A 22315-nucleotide genomic window follows, 5' to 3' on the forward strand; every position below is an offset into this window, starting at 1 on the left:
TTGATAAGATAACTGTCCAACAAAGTCTTTTGAAGTTTGTAATGAGTTTTTCAAAACAATGTGGATCTGTAGACAGGTTGTCTGTGTCAATCTGAGAGATATAAACAATCCTCATATCAGGCCATAAGGAATCTGTTAATTTTTTACATTTAAGATTTCTCATTTAAAGATTTACCAATGTTGTTTCTTGTCCTAGTGTGTGGATATAAACACAGGGAACTCCAGTTTCTGTATTACATCTTACCTGGAGAAGGGGCCTGAGTTGCCTCGAAAGCTTGCATATTGTAATCTTTTTAGTTAGCCAATAAAAGGTGTCATTTTGCTTGGCTTTTCTCTACATTCATAATTGCTAACATAGTACAACACCCTAGTACTAAATGCTTTGGTAAAATCTTGCATTGATTACTGTAATTCCATATTGGTTGGCCTTCCTCACAAGCTTTTGTATAGGCTTCAGCTGGTTCAAAATTTTGTTGCTTCTGTTATTACCAGAACCACCTCCAAAGAACACATTACTCCAGGTTCTTTGTAAACTCCACTGGCTTCCTATGAAATATCATATTGATTTCAAGATTTTGCTATTAACATTCAACACACATCATAATCTGGCACTTCTGTGTCTCTCAGATCTGTTACACATTTATATGCCAGCTTGTACTCTTAGATCTTCTTATTCAAATCTCCTTGTTGTTGTTCTTCTTCTTTTTATTATTATTATTATTATTATTATTATTATTATTACTCAGACTCATAGTATGATGATTGCACAAGCCCATGCAATGTAATTTTTTAGTGCTCCTGAAGTATAACATAGTACATCATTAATAAATACAAGGAAGGTTAGAATGGTAGCAGCGCCACATAGCATAAAATACTCTGAAAAATGGTCAGCTCGCACTGTGGTGACAAACCAAAGGCTGATGTCTGCACAAACCTATGATGTTTGTATCAGAAGCTGGTGGATAATTTTAAGTTATTTCTTGTGATAAATACAGTACATAGTTCATTTGTAAAAACAATATACAATAGGAGATACTCAGACTAAATCTTAATTTAAATATTGATAAATGTATAGGACAGTATATTCATATTAGTTGAATTTCAAATGTGAAATTAGGGTTAGCAAGCTATTGTAAGCCAGTTAACCTTACCAATATGATAAAATATATTTCACACAAAAAGTAACTTTTAAAAATGTGAGTCAAATATGATACCTTCATAATTAGAGGACTACACTTTTGAGCCGCAATATATCTGAATGGGAAAAGCTTACTGTCCAGCTACTGAAAGCTGAAAAATATTAATGTTTGGTAATATTATTCTCCCTAGAAATCATTGAAATCAAAACCCCAATAGAAACATTTTTTGTGTTCACTTAAAATTAACCCTCAATTTTGTAAAGCAAATTATCTTCAGCAACACATGGAATTAAGCTTTGTATACAACGTACTGTATGTATCAAACCTAAATGAGGCACACTAGGGCATACTCATTCACACAACTATACCTGTTCATACTTGGCTAGTTTAGGTTAGAAATTAAGTTTATGTACTGTGCATATCTATGGAATATGGTGTGAAAGTGAAGTACATGAAAATAATTCATACAAAGATGGACATTTAGTGATAAGGTCATAAATTAAATCTTGGTCTCTGAATTTGTGAAGCAGGACCGATAAACTTTGTGGCATCATTGCAGTATTGGTTTAAGAAATAAATACATCTAGGTGATTTATTCATGATTCTTTTTAAAGGATATATTCTTAATTATTGACTATTAGGCTTTTTAACCTTCTGTCTCCAATATTGCTTCTAGTTTTGAGATCACACCGAAGATGGTTTATTTTATACTGTACACCTCACTGCTGCTTTATAAATCGAAATCAAGAGGTCCCTTCCAAGCTCCCCTCCTGATAATCCAAAATACTTGTCTTCCAGAAAGATAAAGAGAGGAAGAAAACCTCATGTTGCAAAACTGAGTAATTGGGACACAAACACTTTTCCAAAGTTAATGCTGTGTGTGTTAAATAAATATTTATGTTGTAAATTTACTCATATATACAGTACAATACTAAAGCTCAGTACCATTTCTGGCACATCTCAAAGGTTATGCATTGCCCTATAAAATATTCATTACTTTTGCTTTAAAAACTGCTGCCCAAAGAACATCTTTCAAAATAAAATTTGTTTATTTAATTACCTGATTCACCTTAGGGGGAGTCAGGTATTAAGATGATTGAATTTTGGCTGAATGAAAATGTCAGCAGGAAAAAAAATCCACCCACACGTCCAATGATAAAATAAGTTTCATGAGCTAAATTCATTGAGTTTTGTTCTGAGATAACTGTTCAAACAGAACTAGACTGGGACGGAGAGAGAGGGAGATTGAGAGTGGGGGGAGAGAATGAGAAAAGAGATGGAAAAAAAGAATGAAAAAGAGAGTATGTACTGAAAGCTCTGTTACATAAGAGCCTTTTGCTTAACAACACAAGGAAGCTGCAGCTCAGGCCTACCCTATGCTTCCATTTAATGGGAGCTATTTGTGGAAGGACACAGGCTAGCAGATGGGCACAAAGCTATGCCCACCTACAGGGTAGCTACTGACGCACAAGCAGCGCTGCCACCTAATTGCTGGCTAATAAAAAAGAGTCAGCATGTTGCTAACTTGCCACTTGATTTGATTATGAGGTAATCAGAGAAAGGTGCCTTTGCCTCACGAAAAGGCTGTTTACGTAGAAGATTGGAAAACATTAAAGAAAAAAGTCACTTTTGTCATCAAATGCCTGTTCTACGACTTGTAAAAACAGTCTTCTTCCAACTTTTAAAAAGTTTGAGAAAATAACTGTCTAAATGTAAATAAAATAAAACACATAGATTTTTATGGAGGTATTATAAAGAACAGTTTATACTATTGGTAGTTTTTAGAGTGAATGCTAATCATAGTAGGTTAAATAAAATATTGCATATATTAAATCCCAAGTTGGTCAGTGGTACTTCCTGTTAGTTATGTGTGTATAGTCATGGCAGTTTCATCAAATGTTTGAACCATGTATTATTGACTAACAAAATTGAAGGGCTAGTTGGGCTTATCCTCACTTTAAATCTTGAATAAAAAGAGTTTATTACAGGCTCACTTCTCATATTACTTTTTTATATGGTTTTTGTTTTTTACGTGATTCATATGAAAGAACTGCATATTGTGGAATGATAACAGCTTAAGTGGTTTACCGCAATTATCATACTTTTTATTAGCCTTTCTTATAAGAAAGAACTGTAGTCAAATTTAGTCTGAAATATCTGGTTTAATATCTGTATGTATGAAAAGATCACTGTTCTTGGCAAAAGTGTTTTGCCAAAAACAATCAATTCAGCTTAATACAGCTTCCCATATCATGTTCACCTCGTGTTTCCAAAACCTTATCAAATGAAGTTATGAATGCTATTTAGGTGGCAGTTAGAATTTCAATACATGTTGCAGTTATCTATGTGTGTATGTCTTTATTGAAAAATGCAATACATTTTTAAGCAGTGATGGGCTTCCAGCCTCCTGTTGTGACATCTCTTGATTAAGCAGAAATAATAGAATGCCTTTAGATTTTATATGGCATTCCTTGAGCCCTGGGATAAGTCTACAAGCATAAGACATCTTTGAAATTTCTGTGCTGTTGTTTTGTAAATTGTAATATGTCACACAGTATTCTATATTTGTGACCTTACAAGTGTGTTAACGAACTTATGTATAACTCCTTTTGACGTTTCATTCAGCATGCTGTACAAGAAATATTCAAATAACTTTGTTAATCATATCTGTATACCCCCTAGTTAGGGTGAGTCCAACAAGGCCCCCATGTTTTTTTCATAAGGTGTACTCCCCAGCTCCTGATGTCCACTGTTTTATTAAATATAATATGTTTCACTGTGTAAGGTTTTTACTTTTATGTCACATTAATCCTCATCTGAACACATATTAACCAAAATGTAAATTTCGTCTATGTTCATCTATAGAATGATTTTGGAGGCCGTAATGTCCCTGCTAATCCACATTGTTTATTGTTATCTGTGATTTAATCATAGGTGTTAGTCACATTTTTAACCAAATCATATAATGTGAAGAGTCAATGTGTAAAGTATTTGATCCTTCCAGGAACCCTTATTACTTACTTGCACAGTAACTCATATTTTCTTTGCTTAAGCCATTTTCATCCATCTGCTTAGTGCAGACTAGATTCCTAAGTTATGGGGATAATCTTTCTTAGTCCAGAATGATTTTAATAGTTTCCTTAAGGCTATGTAAAAAAGAAGATGGTTGGTACTTTGATCATTAGTATTTCTACTTAATTTAAAGAGAATAGCTCAGAGGCTGTAGGAATTTAGTAAAAATAACAAGGTATATTATTTATTTTCCGAGCATTTCATGTCAGTGAAGAAATAGGTAGAAACAAATACAAGAAAAATATTTCATTATTATTGCTGTTACTAAATAACATAGACAGGTAATTTGTCCAGAAATTCTTAAATAAAAAAGGGGTAGTTATTGTACTCATTGACAGTTACAAATCAGGAAAATCACTTAAAGACACAGAACTAGAAAACATTTCTCAGAAGCATGATCAGTCAGATTTACTAAATTACCTTACAATCAATACAATTTGAAATGTTTAGCTACAATTACGATACAATTGCACAATATCTATGAGTAGCAGCGCCATATCAGCAAAATTATTTTTTTATATTCCTACAATTTCTTCTTACTACAAGTCACACCTAACATCTGTGTGGTGTCAAACTGTCTGATATGCCTGGACCATAAGAAAAAACTGTAACTTGGTTTAATATCAGGTGTTTAAAAAAAATGGACCCTTATTTCAGTGCATGAAAGATAAGTAAATTTGATGCAGTTGTGAAAATGTGGCTCAGGTGTCTTGGATAGTCCCTAATTTCATGAGTTTTTTACCCTTGACTCTGACTAAATCACAGTTCATGATGCAAATATTGTCATGTCATTAAAAAGAGAAAAATAAAAAAGTAGTTTTCTAAATACTATTTTGTGTTTTGATGTTCTGCTGTTTTTGAGTTGCTCTTCTTGAAGTGAGGATTCTAATAAAAAATGTGTTTTATTATATTCTCACACCTGACTAGTGATAGTTCCTTTCGTAGTATCCGGCCTTCCCTTTCTGCTGCTAGCAGAAAATTAAGGGGTCAATAGGAGTTTGACTTCGTAGTCATGGTCAGATGGGACAAGTCTAAAACAGACACTGTTATTTTGAACATTCAGTTCCATCTAAATTTTCATCCACTTTGGATTTTTTTCCTTTCATTCAAACAGTGTAATCTACTGGATTAGACTGGACTGAATTCGAGAAATGTAGTACTTTTCACTAAAGGAAAAAAAATACCATCTTATAGGCTGCTTAATTAATAATGTAGAGTTGCCCTGGTCCTGCTTTGATTGTTCCTTTTTCCCTGTTTGTTAAATAATGAGATACAATTGTACAGTTAGCTGAAGTATTTTCATTCTACATTGAGTAGTGGCACAAACACAAGAAAACCACAAAAATAATGATGAAATATGGGATTATAGGGTCATTATTGTCACATTTACAGAGTACAGTGAAATTCTTACTTGCATGGGTAACATCACCACTCTGTCTATGGTGTAATTAGTAAGTATAGCAAACGTACCTCAAAATTAGTTTCTTCCTTATCTGAAAAATCACAAAATGTAGTTTACAACTCCATACACATTAAGAGACATATAACCATGTGATAATATTCTTAGAATTATTTATGGCTGCAGATTTTTTAAGATTATTTCTCTAAACTTACATTTCTGATGTGTGATGATGCCAACCAACTTAATAATCGGAAATTGGAAAATTAAAAAAAAAAATACTTATATAATGAATTTGCCAAAAGGTATTTAAAGATTTTGCCAACGTTCTCTGATAATCAACAGGTGCCAGGCTATTCATGTAAAAAGATGACAATTTTGTTGCAAGTTCCATAACCTTCACTTGCCTGCTGCTGAAAGTGTACAAGTGAAATTTTTGAGGTCCCTTCAGACTGTATTTGACGTTCAAGATAAAGGGAAAGCATGTACAGGAAGGTTTCAATTTATGGCAGCCTGGGCTTACAGCAATTCTGTGCATACAAACAAAAACATAAAATCCTCAAAATATTTTTATTCTCTTAAACTCCAATTCATTTTCATCTACTGACTTCCGTATTTTGCTTACAAACAAAGCAAACTAATTTTGATGCATGTTGCAGATGAATACAAAACTGGCATCAAAAACTGTAAGGAATAGTACTGCACGCTATGGACATTTTTCACTGTTTACAGTCATTTCCAGTCATTTTGTGATTTTATGTACCAAATGTAGCTGCTGCTTGTAATTCCTGGTGTCCAAAGTACATCTCCCATCCATACTGTCTTAAGGAGTACAGCTTCTGGAAAGGGAAAATGATACTCTTAGAGATCCCTCAGCCAAGATAGCACGTCTCTGCTGAGGAATCAGTCTTTAGTAAGTGGTGGCTTTATGAGCCAAGGTACTGTATCATTACCAAAAACGGTAGGATGTTTAAGATCAACATACTGTTCATATCAATGGGTCATTTTAATTGAAATTATTTGTGTTTTGTGATTTAAAGTATTATTAATGAAGCTTTTCCATAAAATAAGTAATAAAGTATTATGCATGTTTCATAATATTTCCATTAGTGGACATAATCAGTGCAAGTTTAAACTTACATACAAAACATCAGAAGGAATGGAATTTGTTTGAAATCTAAGGGCTTCCTATACTAAATTTGCTACAGGAATTTCTGAGATTCAGCTTTTTGGAGATCGTGTGCACACTTGTTCAGTCAGCATTTTACCGGTTTTTAATTCTGCCGGACAATTTCATTTTCCCATCATAATGGCGTGATTGAGCAAGAGTTGACAGCCAAACACTCAACTACTATTTTCAAGCTTACAGTCAATGATATACAGTAACAGACTTAAAACTTATTGGATAATATTAGCCTAACTCTTAACGTTATAAATATACCACATTAAACTTATCTGTAGTTGATTAAATCTTCTAGTATTATATAGTGCTGAAAGTACATTTTAATAAATTTTCAGTGTATTCTATAGTGTTTTATTTGTATATTAAAGAGCACAGTTAACTTTACATAATATGTTGATGCTATATTGAAGTGTTCCATCCATCTATCCATCTCCTTTCTGGATCAGTTTTTTCCGGTACAGATTCACAAAAAGTTGGGCATTATTCTAGCTAGAAATGTTGTAGGGCAGGTACTGGCTCTGGAATGGACACTGGTCCAATACATAACACTCCCAATCATATATCCTCTCAAACTGACATATTTGTTAACTAGAGCTTTTGTTAGGTAGTTTTGTGCTGAAAGTAAAGGTGTACATTAATGTGAGTCTAAAATATGTATGAAGATGTATAATTAAAAGCATTGTTGTTTAAATTCCAGGTACTGTATAGATTTTGAAATATGCACAAAAACTCTCAAATATAATGAAATTAATCAATAAATAATAATAAATAATTAAGATAATTCAAGTATTAGAAATTCAGAGTATCAGTAAAAGTGTAAACTACCCCCCAAATTAATTATTAGCTATAGCAGTGTATTGTCTTTCTTCAGACAATAGGTCAGGGAGGCTGTGCATTAATTGGTTGAACATATGGTTATTAGCAGATTTTAGCTCTGGGACCCATACTTTCCTATGTTATTTTCCACGCAGTCAGATGTTAGCCATATTGTCGATGCTGGCAGCTATTGTTTCACTCATTTACTTCACAGAGCTAATTACTCCCTAATAATAACTTTACCTTAGAGTTTTTCACTCGCTTGTGCCAGCAAACCTGTTCACACTACATATGTTAATTATCAGCACATCTTCATTATGTTAAAATAGCTTTAAGTTCAAGCTGCGCAGCCTGGCGTACTATACAAAGCCAGTTGGCTGCCAAGTTTTGACTTTTTATTAGTTTTTTTAAACATCTCTTCATATAATGAAAGTCATTAAAAAGAAGTTTTATTGCTGTTTGCTTCACTTTCATGCAAATTTGAATTTTGTGATGCTTTTAAAGGTTTAAATGAACAGATTTCATAGGAGAATTGTTTATACTGATTTCAGGTTTCTCCTTTACATGAATAGATTTTCCTAAGTGTTTCCTTCAAGTCACATCTAAAACAGAAGCATATGCATTTTACAGCTTTATTCTCTGAACAAAATGTGGCATGGAACAAGTATACACAATAGATATAACAGGAAGCCAATTCTAAAGCTCTTCTTCCACATTTTATGTAGCATACTTACAAAGGAAAAGCAAACACTTGTTGTAAGTAACTTTTTTTGATTGGTCTTAGAGGCTGTTTAACATGAACTATTTGTATTTTATTGCAAGTGCTCTTATTGAAGGTTGGAGTGGTTTATTAAAAGGTTTGCCTGTGAGATACAAGGCTCTTTGCCTCAAGGTTATATCTATTTGCCTCTGTGCCAAATTTGTACAGTATGAAAGTCATTTTTTTAGGTTGTTAGTAAGAACAAATTAAATCTTGGAAATCTCAGGCTAGTTCTGGTTGTTTGGCAAAATTCCATTATGTTTGTATATACAGCAAAAAATGAAACATACATTAACATTTAAATGTTAACCGAATTGGACTTAACAATTTACATATGTAAAATATGGCAATATAATTTATCTATCTATCTGTCTGTCTGTCTATTTATCTATCAATATAAATATATATAATGTGTTATATATATATATATATATATATATATATATATATATATATATATATAAGTCATGAAGTCATTACATTCCATTACTTAATCCTAATGGGATCGAGAAGACATTTGCACATGAGGTGGTGCAAGAAAGCAGTCTCAGCGTAATTGTAACCAAAAAAATCCTTCTACAGAAAATAGTTTTTGTGGAATCTGAGTGTCCAGCTGTTCTTAGTGGGATTAGTGGGGTTTAATGGAGAGCACAGATGGACCCTTTGCTATTGTCCAGAGTATTCAGGGGTAAAGGCTAAATGTGAAGGATGATCAGTGATGGGATGATTGAAGAGAGGGAGGGGGGAGAGAGGGAGAAAAATCCCTTAGTTCTGTGAAAAGCCCTTGGACTAGTGCCGTCCAATGGTAGCATAGAGGAAATATCTCCTAAAGCTTCCTTTCATGGGTAATAGGTATTGTTGGTATGGCACAGGTCATGTATGGTGAGCAGCTGTTCCTGGATTCTCACAAAACTATTAAAGGCTTAGTTGGGCTCATTATATTTTTATTTTGGCAGCTTGGCTGAATGTGGATTGTTGCAGTTGCATAAACTTCCTTTGTATTACATCTAAATTAGACAGCTGGGTTAAGCATCTTGGCAACTTCAAATTGTGTAATATGAAAGAAACTTTTACCCCCATATCTTATATTGCACCTTGCACATATTTGTACAAAAGTAAAATGTCCATTAAATGGAGATTTTGTTTTTGTACTCAGTGCAATATTTCTAAAGAAACACAATATGTATTCTTTTTAAGCCAAACAATTGTTAATAAAGCACACAATGTAGCACAGAAATATATCAGAGACAGGTGGTCATGGGTATTTTTGAATTCATTAAAGATCACATGGTTATTATATGTGCATTGGGACAAAAACTGACATTAATTTTATTGCCATTTTTTAATTATGCTTTTCATTGTATAGTATGAAAATGTCATATTTTGCTGTTTCAAATTGAAAATGTAAAAATATATAAAGGTTTATGGCACAGGTCTAATTATATCTAAAATGCAAAAGCAAAAATTGTCTGCAATACGTCTCTGCTGGATGCCTCTTTCATGCAAAACAATAAAATTGGCATACCTTCAGATTTCTTTATAGACACCATAGTAGTTATGGTTAACCAAAATTGTTCAGTAATTATTCTGCGGTTGAAAACAAAATGTTGAATCAAACTGTTCCCTGTGCAGTGATTGTGTGATTATAGTGTTTAGGTCACTGGGCACAAGAACAGAGAGGGAGCTGCACAGGAGCACATAGCCACAATTAAATAAACATGTCTAAGTGTAGAGCAGGTAAAGCTGAAACAATCATTCAGATGTTGCCTAATTTATTTAAGAACCTGATAACTCATCCATTCTGAAGATATCCATGTCATTAAGGTAGAGAAGAAGGGTGCTTTCTGAGTGTTCTTCACGAACAGATTATTTAGTGTCTTTGTCTTCTAAATGTGCTTGTGGTTCCATCTCCACCCCACACTGAGTGATGGTTGCACGCCCAGAAAGATTTTTATGCCCAATAGGCAACACTGAACTGATGGTAACCATATGTGTAAGCAGAAACATGAATACAACATAGAGGCATACATACAATAAATGAAAGCTAGGTGAAAAGATGTTTATATACTCTGTTTGCAAAGACATTTTCACAGTACGGTTGATTAGTAAAGTGCAATCTAGAGATCTTTCCACTTGTTTTTAGGTGAAAAGAGCTGATGGCAATTTTCTCATCAGAGCAGCTTAGTAAGTTTATTAGTAACATCTTGTGATTGAAGTTTCATATGGGTCTGCCAGCAGACCTAACCATTTTTACTCTAGTACCAAAATGAGATGATTCTTGCAGGATTTGGAAAAAAAGTAAAGAAAAGAAATAAAAATGTTGTCTTTTTTCTTAAAAATAATTCTTTTTACTTTTAGGACAGTTTACCTGTGATATATAAAAGCAACATTCCAAAAATAGTCTAGTGTAGAGGTATCTGGGTTCATGTGGAGACTTGCAACATACTGACACTTTTTTTATGGACAGGTTATGGTTTGCGAGCTTTATTGGCTTTGAGGCAGACTTAGCACTTGCAACACAGACGGAGATGTTGAACTCACCCTGGACCTTTATAGTGATTTTCAATAACATCACATTAAAATATTTTTTACTTTTTGGCAGGGATGTTCTTTGTAAAACCATCTGTCTTTTGGTTCTCTGTGCCTGTTTTTGAATCTCTAGTCTTGCCAAAGTCACTTTTTTTAATCATGGAATACCTTCAGAAGTTGTGTGGCTTAGTGCCGACTTGAATACAGGATAAAAATGCCACCCAGCTGTTCCAGGGAATTTGAATGATTCCACAGGATTCTTTCTTTGTCTCATTAACATAGAGGACAGTCACATTTAGTGAGAACACTGCTGATGGCATAGCTAGAATCAGGGTACTTTCTGTCTCTGGAAGGATTATGTGTTTTTGTAATTTGATAGTTTTCATAAAAAATAAAGCCAAAAAATCAATTTCTAAATAAGGACCATGTTGCAATTAAATGTGCTTGAGCATGGCCTTGTCATTGTAATAAATCACCAATGTTTACTAATTAAATGAAAATGTATATTAAATGTATGCACTTTTTAGTTTCTCAGGATAGCCGTGTACTGTTTTATGGGGTAATTAGTTCATATTTTGGATAGCATTGAACCTAACACATGAAAACAAATTTTGGTTGTACTATACCTTTTTGCCTGTATAGCAGCTAGGTTTTAAATCTAGCACCATGTGCAAACGAGCCAGCTGTCTTGTATTTTTGGCAGAATGTAGAAGAAAATTTTGCAGTGTATGAGCAGTAAGGGAAAAGAGAAAAGGTGAATGGTGAACTTTATGCCAGTAACGAAAACCTTCATTAAATACATCTAGATGAAAATATTGAAGATAAGAATATATAAAATAAAATATATGTGATTGGAGCTGATTCAATTAGCACTCATTCTAGTGGGGACATATTATGAAAAATTTGGGACTTTATAATATTATTGCTCCATATTAATTAATTATAGTAGTTAAAACAATACATCTGCTTTTTCAAAAAAATATGTCACTTCCTTAGTTTTAGTTTTCCTATAATTAAATGCAGTTGCAGTTTTGTATTTAGTGATAGATGTGTTCTTATTCTCTTGTTTTGTCTCTGATATTCAGCAGGTTCAAGGCCAGCTACCCCCACTGATGATTCCTGTGTTCCCACCTGACCAGAGGACACTTGCTGCAGCTGCTGCCCAACAAGGATTTCTCTTGCCTCCAGGCTTCAACTACAAACCTGGATGCAGTAAGTTTATTATAGATTAGCTACTAAAACATAAAAAAAATGTGTTCCCTGGATTTAAATGTTTGCCTACCGTCAATAAACCCATAATTCAGAAACGTCAAGATTTATTTTATTAAGCAACTCCACTATAGTAAATCCATGTTTTTCACAAATGTAGCAGTTGTATACATCTGTTTTTGTCTCTGAAACACAAATAGTTTAGGTAGCTTGCTTAGGGTTTTGTAGTATGTTGTAAGTGAGCTTTGAATTGGCAAGCTTATTTTTAAACTTGATGCCTTAACCACAAGACCACGGCATATAACAATTATGAATAGGGATGGAAGAAAATTCTTCTAACTGTTTTGAGAAAGACATTCTAGGAATAGTGTGACAGAAAGCTTATCACTGAAAGTTATTTTGTATCAGATCTTAAGGAAATAGGGAAGGAGTATGATACGCAAAACATTGAGATCTTTGAGTCTTATAGCTTGGATATTCCAGGAAAGGTTAAATATTTAGAAGTTACTTAAGTTTTGTATAGATGTAGCTACATTTTTCCTCTTATAAAGAAGGCTGTCTGGGAAACTTAACTAGTGTTAAAAATAAAACTAATTATTTAACATTAAACCAAGGCACCACCTTGATTGATAAAAGACACTAGTGTGTGATGGCCTGTGTCTTTAAAATAACTAATGACGTAGTCCATATGTTAGTCTTAAAACACATAAAAAGATTACCTCTTAAAGATGATCATTGCATCCTGAATCACAAAGTAAGGTGGAGCAGTACTTCACTCTTGGGATCAAGCAAAGCCAAGAACTGTATGGGCAGCGGTTTTGAGTTTACCAATAGTTCACATTTACTTTAATCAATTGAACTGGCTTTATTTAAAGCTTTATTTTTGATGGGGAATGAAGAATGCTCTCTCATGAATAGAAAGAAATCCAGACATGTTGTCCCAAGGCACCAATGAATATTTCTTTATTTATCTTTGAATTAGGTTAGTAAATTGGTGTGGCTAGTTATGCTTCATTTCAGTTTTTGTACACTTTTACAGTTTTTGGCAATGCTAAGACTATGTTTTCCACTAATTTGGCAGAATAGACATGAATTTTAATTAAATATTTTTGTCCACACTTGGAGATTTTTTGTCCTGGTTTAAATTATTTAAAGCACTTTTCAAAGGATACTTAATGAGAATAATTTGGTTTTTTTTTCCTCATGTCTATCATAAATATGTGTTTATTTTATTAAAAATGTCATTGCGTTGTAACATTCTAATCTAAAGTGCCTTAACTAGAATTGTGCAACTGATTGACACATTTTAAGACACTAATGTTAAACTTTGGCTTATTTTTATGTGCCTGTCAGAGCCTGTATCTAACCTGCTGTATTTTGCAGCATGTAATAAAGTTGTTTTTTGTATAGTTGTTACTGTATGTGGTGTTATAATGCATTTATTTGAAGTTATGTTTATATTAAACAGAGAATTTCAAACAAAAGTTATACAATAGCTGCCAATGTTTCATTTTTATTATTGTTAAAATTTTATTAAAATTATTTTTGCACTTTCGAAGTTTGTTTGAATGGTGGAATTTTGATGGAAGTGACCAAAAATTAAATCATGCACATTTCTGTCCTTCCTTTTCAAAGTCCTGTTTATAGTCCGTAAGCTGAAAAATATGATTGTCACAAATGGGTAAAGCAATTAAGAAAATAAAAATAAGGCTTTGCCATACGTGACTGAGTCATTTGCAGGGAGCAGCATTTAAAACCCACTTTGGATTTAATTCTGATGCAAATCCTCAGAATTGTTTCTGGAGTCAGGGCACCCTTTAATATTCCTTTTGTAAGGACTGATCTGATTGATGTGATTGGTTTGGAGAAATTTTAGAGCATGATGGCGATAACTTTTATAGGGCAAGTTCAGACAGGGTCAGCAGGCATATGACCAAACACTTAAGTCAGAGATGTATAAATTAATTGAAGGGTTAATCAAAATTTGTTCCGTTTTTTCCTCTGGATTGCTGAAGAATGTAATATGTTCACAAAGCAGTTTCTTTATTTAGTTCGCAAAGTTCAAATGCCACTTAACATATCATCCTACCCTAGGCATCTAGTAATGCATTGCCTTAAAGCAATAAAATGGCAGCTCTCATGAAAAGGAGAGAGGAGAGGTTAGGAGCACGCACAAACCAAAGCTGGAATATTAAAAAGGAAGAAAAAAGGAAAGAAAGAATATGAAACATTATTGCTTAGTTCCTAACATCTATATTCCTGAACCATGATACACTGTTAAAGGACAAAGAATCCGGTGTGCTCTAAATTACATGTGGCAGGGTACCACCTGCATGTTTCATATGGGAGTTGTCTTCTGCCATAAAATGGTTTGGCCTGGCCTACTGCCCATTTGCCACAACATCATTCTTACTTCTTGAGTACCTTTGTAAAATATATGAAACACTGACGGGCGACTGTTTATGCACAATAATACTCAGAGCTTCATTTACTGGAGTGGGCTCTTTTATTGAAGTATACACCCTACCTGACCTTTCCCCTGTTGTTCATCAGTCCCACTTCCCTTCTGCCCCTGGCAACCTCTTGGCTGTGAGGCAGCATTTCTCTCATTGGAAAAATAAGTTTACAGTATGTGGAATTTGGCATATTTATAAATTTAAATACCTTTATCCAAATTCTGAAATCACTGTGACTTTGTGTCTCAGTCAACATCAGCATAGCCTTCAGATTGATAAAAGAAAGTCATCATTAGCATTATGATTTTGTTTACATAATTTGTCACTTGAGTAAATACATTATTAGAAATTGAGCCAAATTTTAAACAATGCATCGCAATATCTTACAGATTACTCTTTAGTAAGTTGTATGAATGGAGGTTTTATAATATCTGAACAAGTCAATACAATTAATTTTTTACACTAACATGATAAATTTTACAGTTTAGTTATGATGAATTGAATCTTTACAAAAAATGTTTTTTTAAATTAACTTATAAAGGGATGAAAGTCAATAATTTAACTGAATAAAATAAATATATTTAGACACTTGGTCTCTGCAAACCTTGCAAAACTTTGCATTGGATTTTTAGTAAGCTGAATTGGTTTGTACTGTACTGTACAGGGTTTGAAACCCTGTTTTTCAGGAAGCTGGTTTAACCCACTTGATCACCATCCCAAATGCTGAAAAGACCTATCCATCTCATCTCCTGTTTCTTTATGTCTTCTTCTCCACCCTTGCTTGACCTCCCCTTTCCAGCATGCCTTTATCCCAGCTCACAACCTGTCTCTAAGCTCAATTATACCCTACTTTTAATCGGGTTTAAACTGTATCATGGGTCATTTCTCAGCCAAACTAAATAGACATCATAGCTGAACTTCCTGCCATTCCAACACCCCCTCTCTCTCTCTCTCTCTTTCTCTCTCTCCCTCTCAGATAAAGGGGATCATATATCAAGAGTGCCAGTATTAATCACATTTTACCTCTCCCACTCTCTCTCTCTCTCTCTTTCTGTCATTCTGTTCATCGGGGATGTGTACAGAGACTCCTCAGCACTGTTAGGGCCTACTGCCTATTGATGGCTATTGTCTGTGTACAGTGACTCCTGGAATAGAAAGAAGATAAGTTCTAAGATTCTGCCAGGTTCTACCATGACCTGTGCTCCCTTAGAGAGAAATACACTTGGTCAGTTAAATCTATATTTACCAATTGCAAATAATGTGATCAAACTCTATAATTGGCATGAGACATGGTTCCTGACTTTCATCTAGTGCTGCTAGGAAAGGCTTTGGTTCTCCTCAAATCTACAATTATATCACATGAGTTCAGATAAGGGTAGGTGGATTGATAACTAGGCATAATTTTAGTAGTACTAATGGAAGCAGCCTTCTTTCGTCCATTATGTGCTTAATAGCATTCTTTCATTCTGCCATTTAGAAGTGTGTTGAATTTGACAGTTTCAAAGATCTGATGTTCATAATGATTCAACCATTTTAGTGAATGTAAATTTACTATAGTGCTTAGATGAATTTAACAAACTTCTTCCATCATGTGTCACCCATGTTTTATACATTTATTTGTACTGAGAACGTTGTCAATCAATTTTCAGTTACTTTGCATACATGCAGGAGATATTTTTTATTGTTTCCTTGTTCAAGATTAGTAGTGAAGTAAAAGTAGTAGTGAAGTGTTCTCCATATCCTTTGGTTTTTTATGGGCAGACAATGGTGTAACATTTCTGAATCTTTAATCAGTCCAAGATCTTGATTAGAGATGATGAGGTTATCTCTAATTATAATTATTATTGTAAATTGTTATTGCATAGTAATTTACATGTATGCCAATTTTGTGCTTTTTAGTAAGTAATCTATAGTATATAATTAAATAATAATAATAATAATAATAAAGATGGCTTCTCAGCAATGGACTTGTGTCCTTTTCAATGTGTGTTGCTGCTTCTTGGCCAGTGCTGTTATTTTAGACTGAGTGGGTTATGAAAATAGATTGATTGATAGATGGGTAGCCGCATCACTAACTGAATAAAGAGACTGATGGATCAATCATCTGTAGTGTGACATGGTGACTAGAGCATTGTACTTGGTTGCCATTCATATCCATGTACCCTGCTTACTCTGTGACCCTTAATAAGTCTTTTGATCTAAGCAAACAATTTTAATAGATTATACTATTGTACATTGACTTAGTTAATAGTATTTTCCAAATATGCAATAATAATAACATGAAATTCTCATACAAGCTCAGTACGGTTCAATGTTGTGAAGTGCAATAACAATAATAATGAAATGGAAAGCTTGCAAGAATAGTACACTTCCCAATAATTCTGTCCTGAATGCCTAATAAGAAGATACTATATATTAATGCCAGGGATAATTTAAAATAATTACTGTGTGTTTGTATATAAAGAAACTAGTAGTCTTAGATTAGAATGTCATTGGTTATGTTTTTCAATTTCAGTAGAACTTTAGTCTCAACCTAAGTAAAGGTATGCTAGGTGTGTTTGTTTGGTGTACCTCATATTTAAGTAAAAGTCTTTAAAGCTACCTTTCTGTTTTAATGTCTTTTTCGAAACTATGTCTTGAGTTTATTTGCAGAATGTTTTCCAAACCTTTCAGTTATCATTATTTTATGTCAATATATCACCTAAAATATGACATAGTGGTTAAATAATTAAAATATTTTATGTAAAATTTTCCAATTAAAAGTATAAAGGGAGAACAAGAAGATGTAAAGTTATGTCACTGAATGTTTAATTAAATAAGATGCATATGCTACATATGCTAAGTAACTCTGGATAATTTGCTTAATGATGCTGGTCTATCATGTGTTTTAATTGAAAACGTTATTTTAATTACACCTTATATGTGAAATATAATAAAAATTGTCCTTTGGAAGTAAACTAAGTAGAATGCCTTAAGTGAATATGCTGACTTGGATCCTGCAAAACATCATTCATGGGTCTGGTATGTAAACTGAACAACATAAGTCAGAGAGCTTAGTTCTAACCTCTGACATAAAGCAGTTTCCTGTATTGTATTACTTTAAAGCTTCTCAGTAAAAGTAATATTATACAGTAATTGCCTCTGTAGCCTGGTAATTGTCAAAACCCTACAGCTAATGGTCTGTTTTGGAGTATGTGTTTAAACTGTTCTGTGACTAGGTCAGTACATGAGTGTTTGGTATTCAGATTCTCTGTATGCTAATTTTGATATTAATCAATGACCTAGCGTGGCAATTTCATACAATATCAAGCTGAATATAATGTGAAAAGGTAAATGGTAACAGAAAACAATTTGATCCAAGAGTTAATTTCTTTGACCCATTGTCTAATTATTAAGCACTCTCGAGTTTGGTCTGTTTTTTTTTTTTTATCACATTTCATTTATTAAGTACAATTTAGTGGGAAAGGTCTAATGCATAAGAACAGCAATAGCAGGTGTTTAAGACTCATGGTATATGTAAACTAATTAATGGTCATTGCACATTGGCAGGTACTGTATGTAATAAATAGTGTAACAAATTGTATTTTGCAATTAAGTGTTTTTGAAAGGTATTTCTTGTTAAAATAACATGTAGAAAACAAAATTAAAGAATATCCTCCATTTACAAGTAAATGTAAAGTACTGTAAAATAATGTAAAGTTATTTAGCAATTAGAAGATTAATAAGGAAACCAGATTTATGTTGATCTAAGAATATTAATTTTTCATCTTCACAGCTAACATTTTCTTTCTGGCATTATCTTTATGACAGGAAAATTTGAAGAATTTCTCATCTACATTGTACAGTAAATGATATACATAATCATTAGGCCATGTATTCATATTTGATTACAGTGATTACTTCACAGCAGACTATATATTAATTAAAAAAACTTACTTTTACTGGGGAGAGCCATAATCAAAGAAAAAGATTCCTGTTATTGTAATATGTAATGTTGAAGAAAAGCTAGGCAGTCACTGAAAGGTCAGGTCATTTAAAATATAGTAACTCTGAATAACAAACAGCATACCTTTCCAGTACAGGATAGACTGCACCCATGGTGTTGCATTGTTCGTACCATTCTATGTTGGAATAACAAAGGATAGTGTTTTGGCATACAGACATTATTCCACCTGATTCACTTTTCCAGATTGTTTCTCTTTCTTCAAGACATTCACTGTTTCTGTCAGCCATCATGTGTGGACAAGTTGGAACAGTTAACTAGAGGAGAATAACTCTACTTAAAATAAAAACAGATTGCTATGGGTTGATACACTATGCTTAATCAGTATCCCCAGTGAAATGTTTTGTGAAAGTGCTAACCATGAAAAGTGTATTTAAATTTTGTTTAAATGATTTTTTAAAGTTTTTCAATGTGGTTTTGTCTTGTAATTCAAGTTGGTATACCTTGGGGCTAATTTCATGCATCTATATTGTAACCATGGTGTATGTTTATGTGAGGCTTGTGGTGAACTAGTAGCCTGTTGCAGATGTCTTTCACTCTTTTCCTCTTTGTTGCTAGGATAGTGTGTTTCACCTCATAGCCCCATATTAGGATTTAGCTTGTGTGAAAAAAGAGAGATAGTTCAGTCTTTTGGCCTCTAGTAATCATAAAAAGGACGTAGTCAGAGTATAATGTGTATTAGGTCTAGATGTAAACTTGTCATACAGATATCACTTAAAATAGTGAATGTGGCAGTTCAGACCTTTTCACAGCAACAGTTTAAGATTTGGACAAGAAAATAAATAACTTACTTTCATACAGTGTATAAGAGGAATTGTACACAATTGTACATACACATGCATGTGTAACCTTAACAAGACCTACTACTACAAAAAATGTTATGAAAATTGCTCTTGGTATTGCCAACTCTGACATTCCCTTTACACGCTTTAATTAAAAGGAACCTATCTGGAGCTCTTGAGTGATAATTTTTATAATGCTCTGATTCATCAGCATTTAGCAATTTTTTTCTGTGCTGGCCATAAAATAAGAAGAAGTTTCCCCCCTTAATTGCTCTGTGCCTTCTTTATCACGATCCACCTTCACTCAGCTTTGTGAAAAGGGTATTAGTAAAAAAAGGCGACACAATAGAGGCTTTTATTAAGGCCCCAGGAAGGCACACAAAAGAAGGCTTTGGAAAGAGTGAATAGAAGAGTTTGGTTTGCAGGTGGAGAGGGGATAAAAGGTGTTGACACTTTCATTGTTCTCTGCTTCAGGTGACCCTTACCCTCTTCAGCTGATTCCGACTACTATGGCAGCTGCGGCTGCAGCGACTCCAGGCCTGGGCCCACTTCAACTGCAGGTAAGAAAGCAAATGTTTAAAACACATTCAGACAAGAAGGAAAATGCTTCACTTGCCATTCGATTGTTGGGCCCTCTGACTGTCACAGTTCCCCTTTGCACCCCCGCCCCCCACGCACACACCCCCAAGAACCCCTCCTGGTTGTGTGATGCATGACTTGAAAGGTAAAACAAACAGAATCTTTGTTGAGTGCTAAGCAAAAGGAAACAATAAAAGTTGCTGCTGAGGTCTAATGAAGTCGTAGGTACTTTTTGATCTGTCTAGACAGACTTACTGATTGTGCATGTCCAGTTCCCCATGGAGACAAGAATCACATTAAAATGTGCACAGAATGGCATATTGCATTTATGTCAAAGAAGCTACTTACTCTTCCTACTTTAAGCTAAAGACATTAGCACAGAGTTTTAGAACCCCAACAGTGGGTCGCATTCTGATCATTGTTTATTATTTCTTTTAGAGATAATCAAGTGAGAATTTGATGATGACAAGTATACTGTGCAGATCTGGATAAACTGACACATTAGAGAACTGTAAAAATAATTTCTTATGGCACAGCACATCTAATTCAGAAATTTCGAGTTTCAGTGTGCCTGCAGCAGGTTCCTGTATTGTTTTGGCCGGCAATGACACCAAAAAGACTAAACATGCACTCATGTTTGATCACTTTTAATATATCTCCTCTGTTCATGCTCTACATTATAAATAACAATAGCTTTCCTTCATCATAAAATAGTACTTTACAATTGTCGCATTCTCAAGTATGCCAGCCCTACCTTTGTACACATTTCCCATTTAGTAGCAAAGTATTAACCAATAATTCCTACGGTATACCAAGAATTAAAGTAGTTTTGATCTGTCTTTAAAAATAATAGCAAAATGACAAAATTAATAAAGTGTTAAAGTAAAACACTAGATTTAATCTTTTTTTATTATAAGGCTTTGTATTTTCTGCTGTTAGAGCTCATTGCATGGGTTTAGTATCAGATAATGCCTACTAAAAAAAAACATCTGGTCATACACACTGCCTGGCTAAAATATCTTTTAAATTCTATCCAGATCCACACATATTTAAAATAAGTGGCCTATCGTCATGTTAATCCTAACCCAGTCCTGCTGTTTGCTAGCAGACCTCTGTTTGCATGAGTGAATTTTCTTGTAGGTTAAGCGTCTGTCTATCCCCTCATAACACCCCCCCTCCCTTACCCTTTCCCAATCCGAAACACATAAGCCTACAGGGCAAACAGAGAGAGGCACACATGATTAATACTGCACAGCTGCAAAGAACAACTGATTTGCATATGTATTAATAGAAGGGAAGACAACAATTCGATTACATTCTAAAAGTCTTGTGTAACACAAGACGAAACTGCACTAAATTAATGGAAATTTGACCATACATCTTAGTATTTATTCTGTCAGTTCAAGCCTCAGTTCATTGCTCGATAATTCTGATTTACCCGTCATACAAATGATATCTGAAGTCACAATTGTTCAATGAAAGGTGGTTGTCTGTCATATTTTATCCACATCTCATTTTATTGGAGGGGCCTAGCCTCAGTAAAATAGAAATGAAACCTGATCTCTTTTCACTATGTAAAATATCTTCTTTGCTTTACATTGCTTGATTTTTAAAGCAGTATTAATTTAGCAATATTTTTTAGTTTGTAACCCATGGGTCAAGGCATCATGTTTAACAAGCAGCTACATGGATGAATTAATTTGAGTACCCCAATCAAAATTTAATTAAATGATACTAAAAAAGTGCATACTTCAAAACCTTGTGGTCACACTATAAAGAAGCACATGTCAGTTGTAATCATTCTCCAAAAGTCCTGGTTGCTGATAAAGACTGATCAAAGCAGACAGTTTATTTTGTTTGTGAAGAAGCCCATTTGGCAGAGAGTGAATTAAATTCAAAGGTTTTGTTATACTTTACTGGAATGGAGATAGTGGGGCCAGCTTTACAAAAGGTAGGTTTGAAAGGTTGGAGCTGTATGCAAAAAAGCAGGAACCTCAGAAACACCTATGTAATAATTTATTTGAACAAAGTAGAAGCAGTTTACTATTTCCTTATTTAAAGGGCATTCTTTCTTCAGTATGTCTCCAACAGAGATATTTTGATATTCTCTGTTTCTTACTCAATTTCCTACTTTAACAGGTGGTTTCAATTATTTTTTAAAATAATACTGTATTTAAAAGTGAGATTGGTGTACTGAGATTACCTTTGTTTAATATGATGATGTTTTGTCCAAAGCACTTCACAGTTATAAATAATTGTATTTAAATATCAGGAACATGACACATTAGTTGCCCTATTGAGGGATCACATAGTGTATAACTGGCAGGGATAGAACCAGCAATTGTGCTTCAACAGAACTACTTTCTAATAACGTTTTATTGTCTGTTA

General features: G+C 33.7%; 1 protein-coding gene across 3 annotated transcripts in view; it reads left to right on the top strand.

The window, feature by feature from the left end:
* sox5 (SRY-box transcription factor 5) overlaps positions 1-22315 on the top strand; it is a 234673-nt gene that overhangs the window by 143908 nt on the left and 68450 nt on the right. For 2 of the 3 annotated variants that reach the window (XM_039761581.1, XM_039761583.1), the window contains 2 exons: positions 11984-12110; positions 19823-19908. In XM_039761581.1, the coding sequence (XP_039617515.1) occupies positions 11984-12110; positions 19823-19908 (213 nt within the window). The remainder of the gene's footprint in view (positions 1-11983; positions 12111-19822; positions 19909-22315) is intronic. The other variant, XM_039761582.1, reaches the window with a different exon arrangement.

The sequence above is a fragment of the Polypterus senegalus genome, chromosome 8 (assembly GCF_016835505.1).
Source record: "Polypterus senegalus isolate Bchr_013 chromosome 8, ASM1683550v1, whole genome shotgun sequence".
Lineage (NCBI taxonomy): Eukaryota > Metazoa > Chordata > Cladistia > Polypteriformes > Polypteridae > Polypterus > Polypterus senegalus.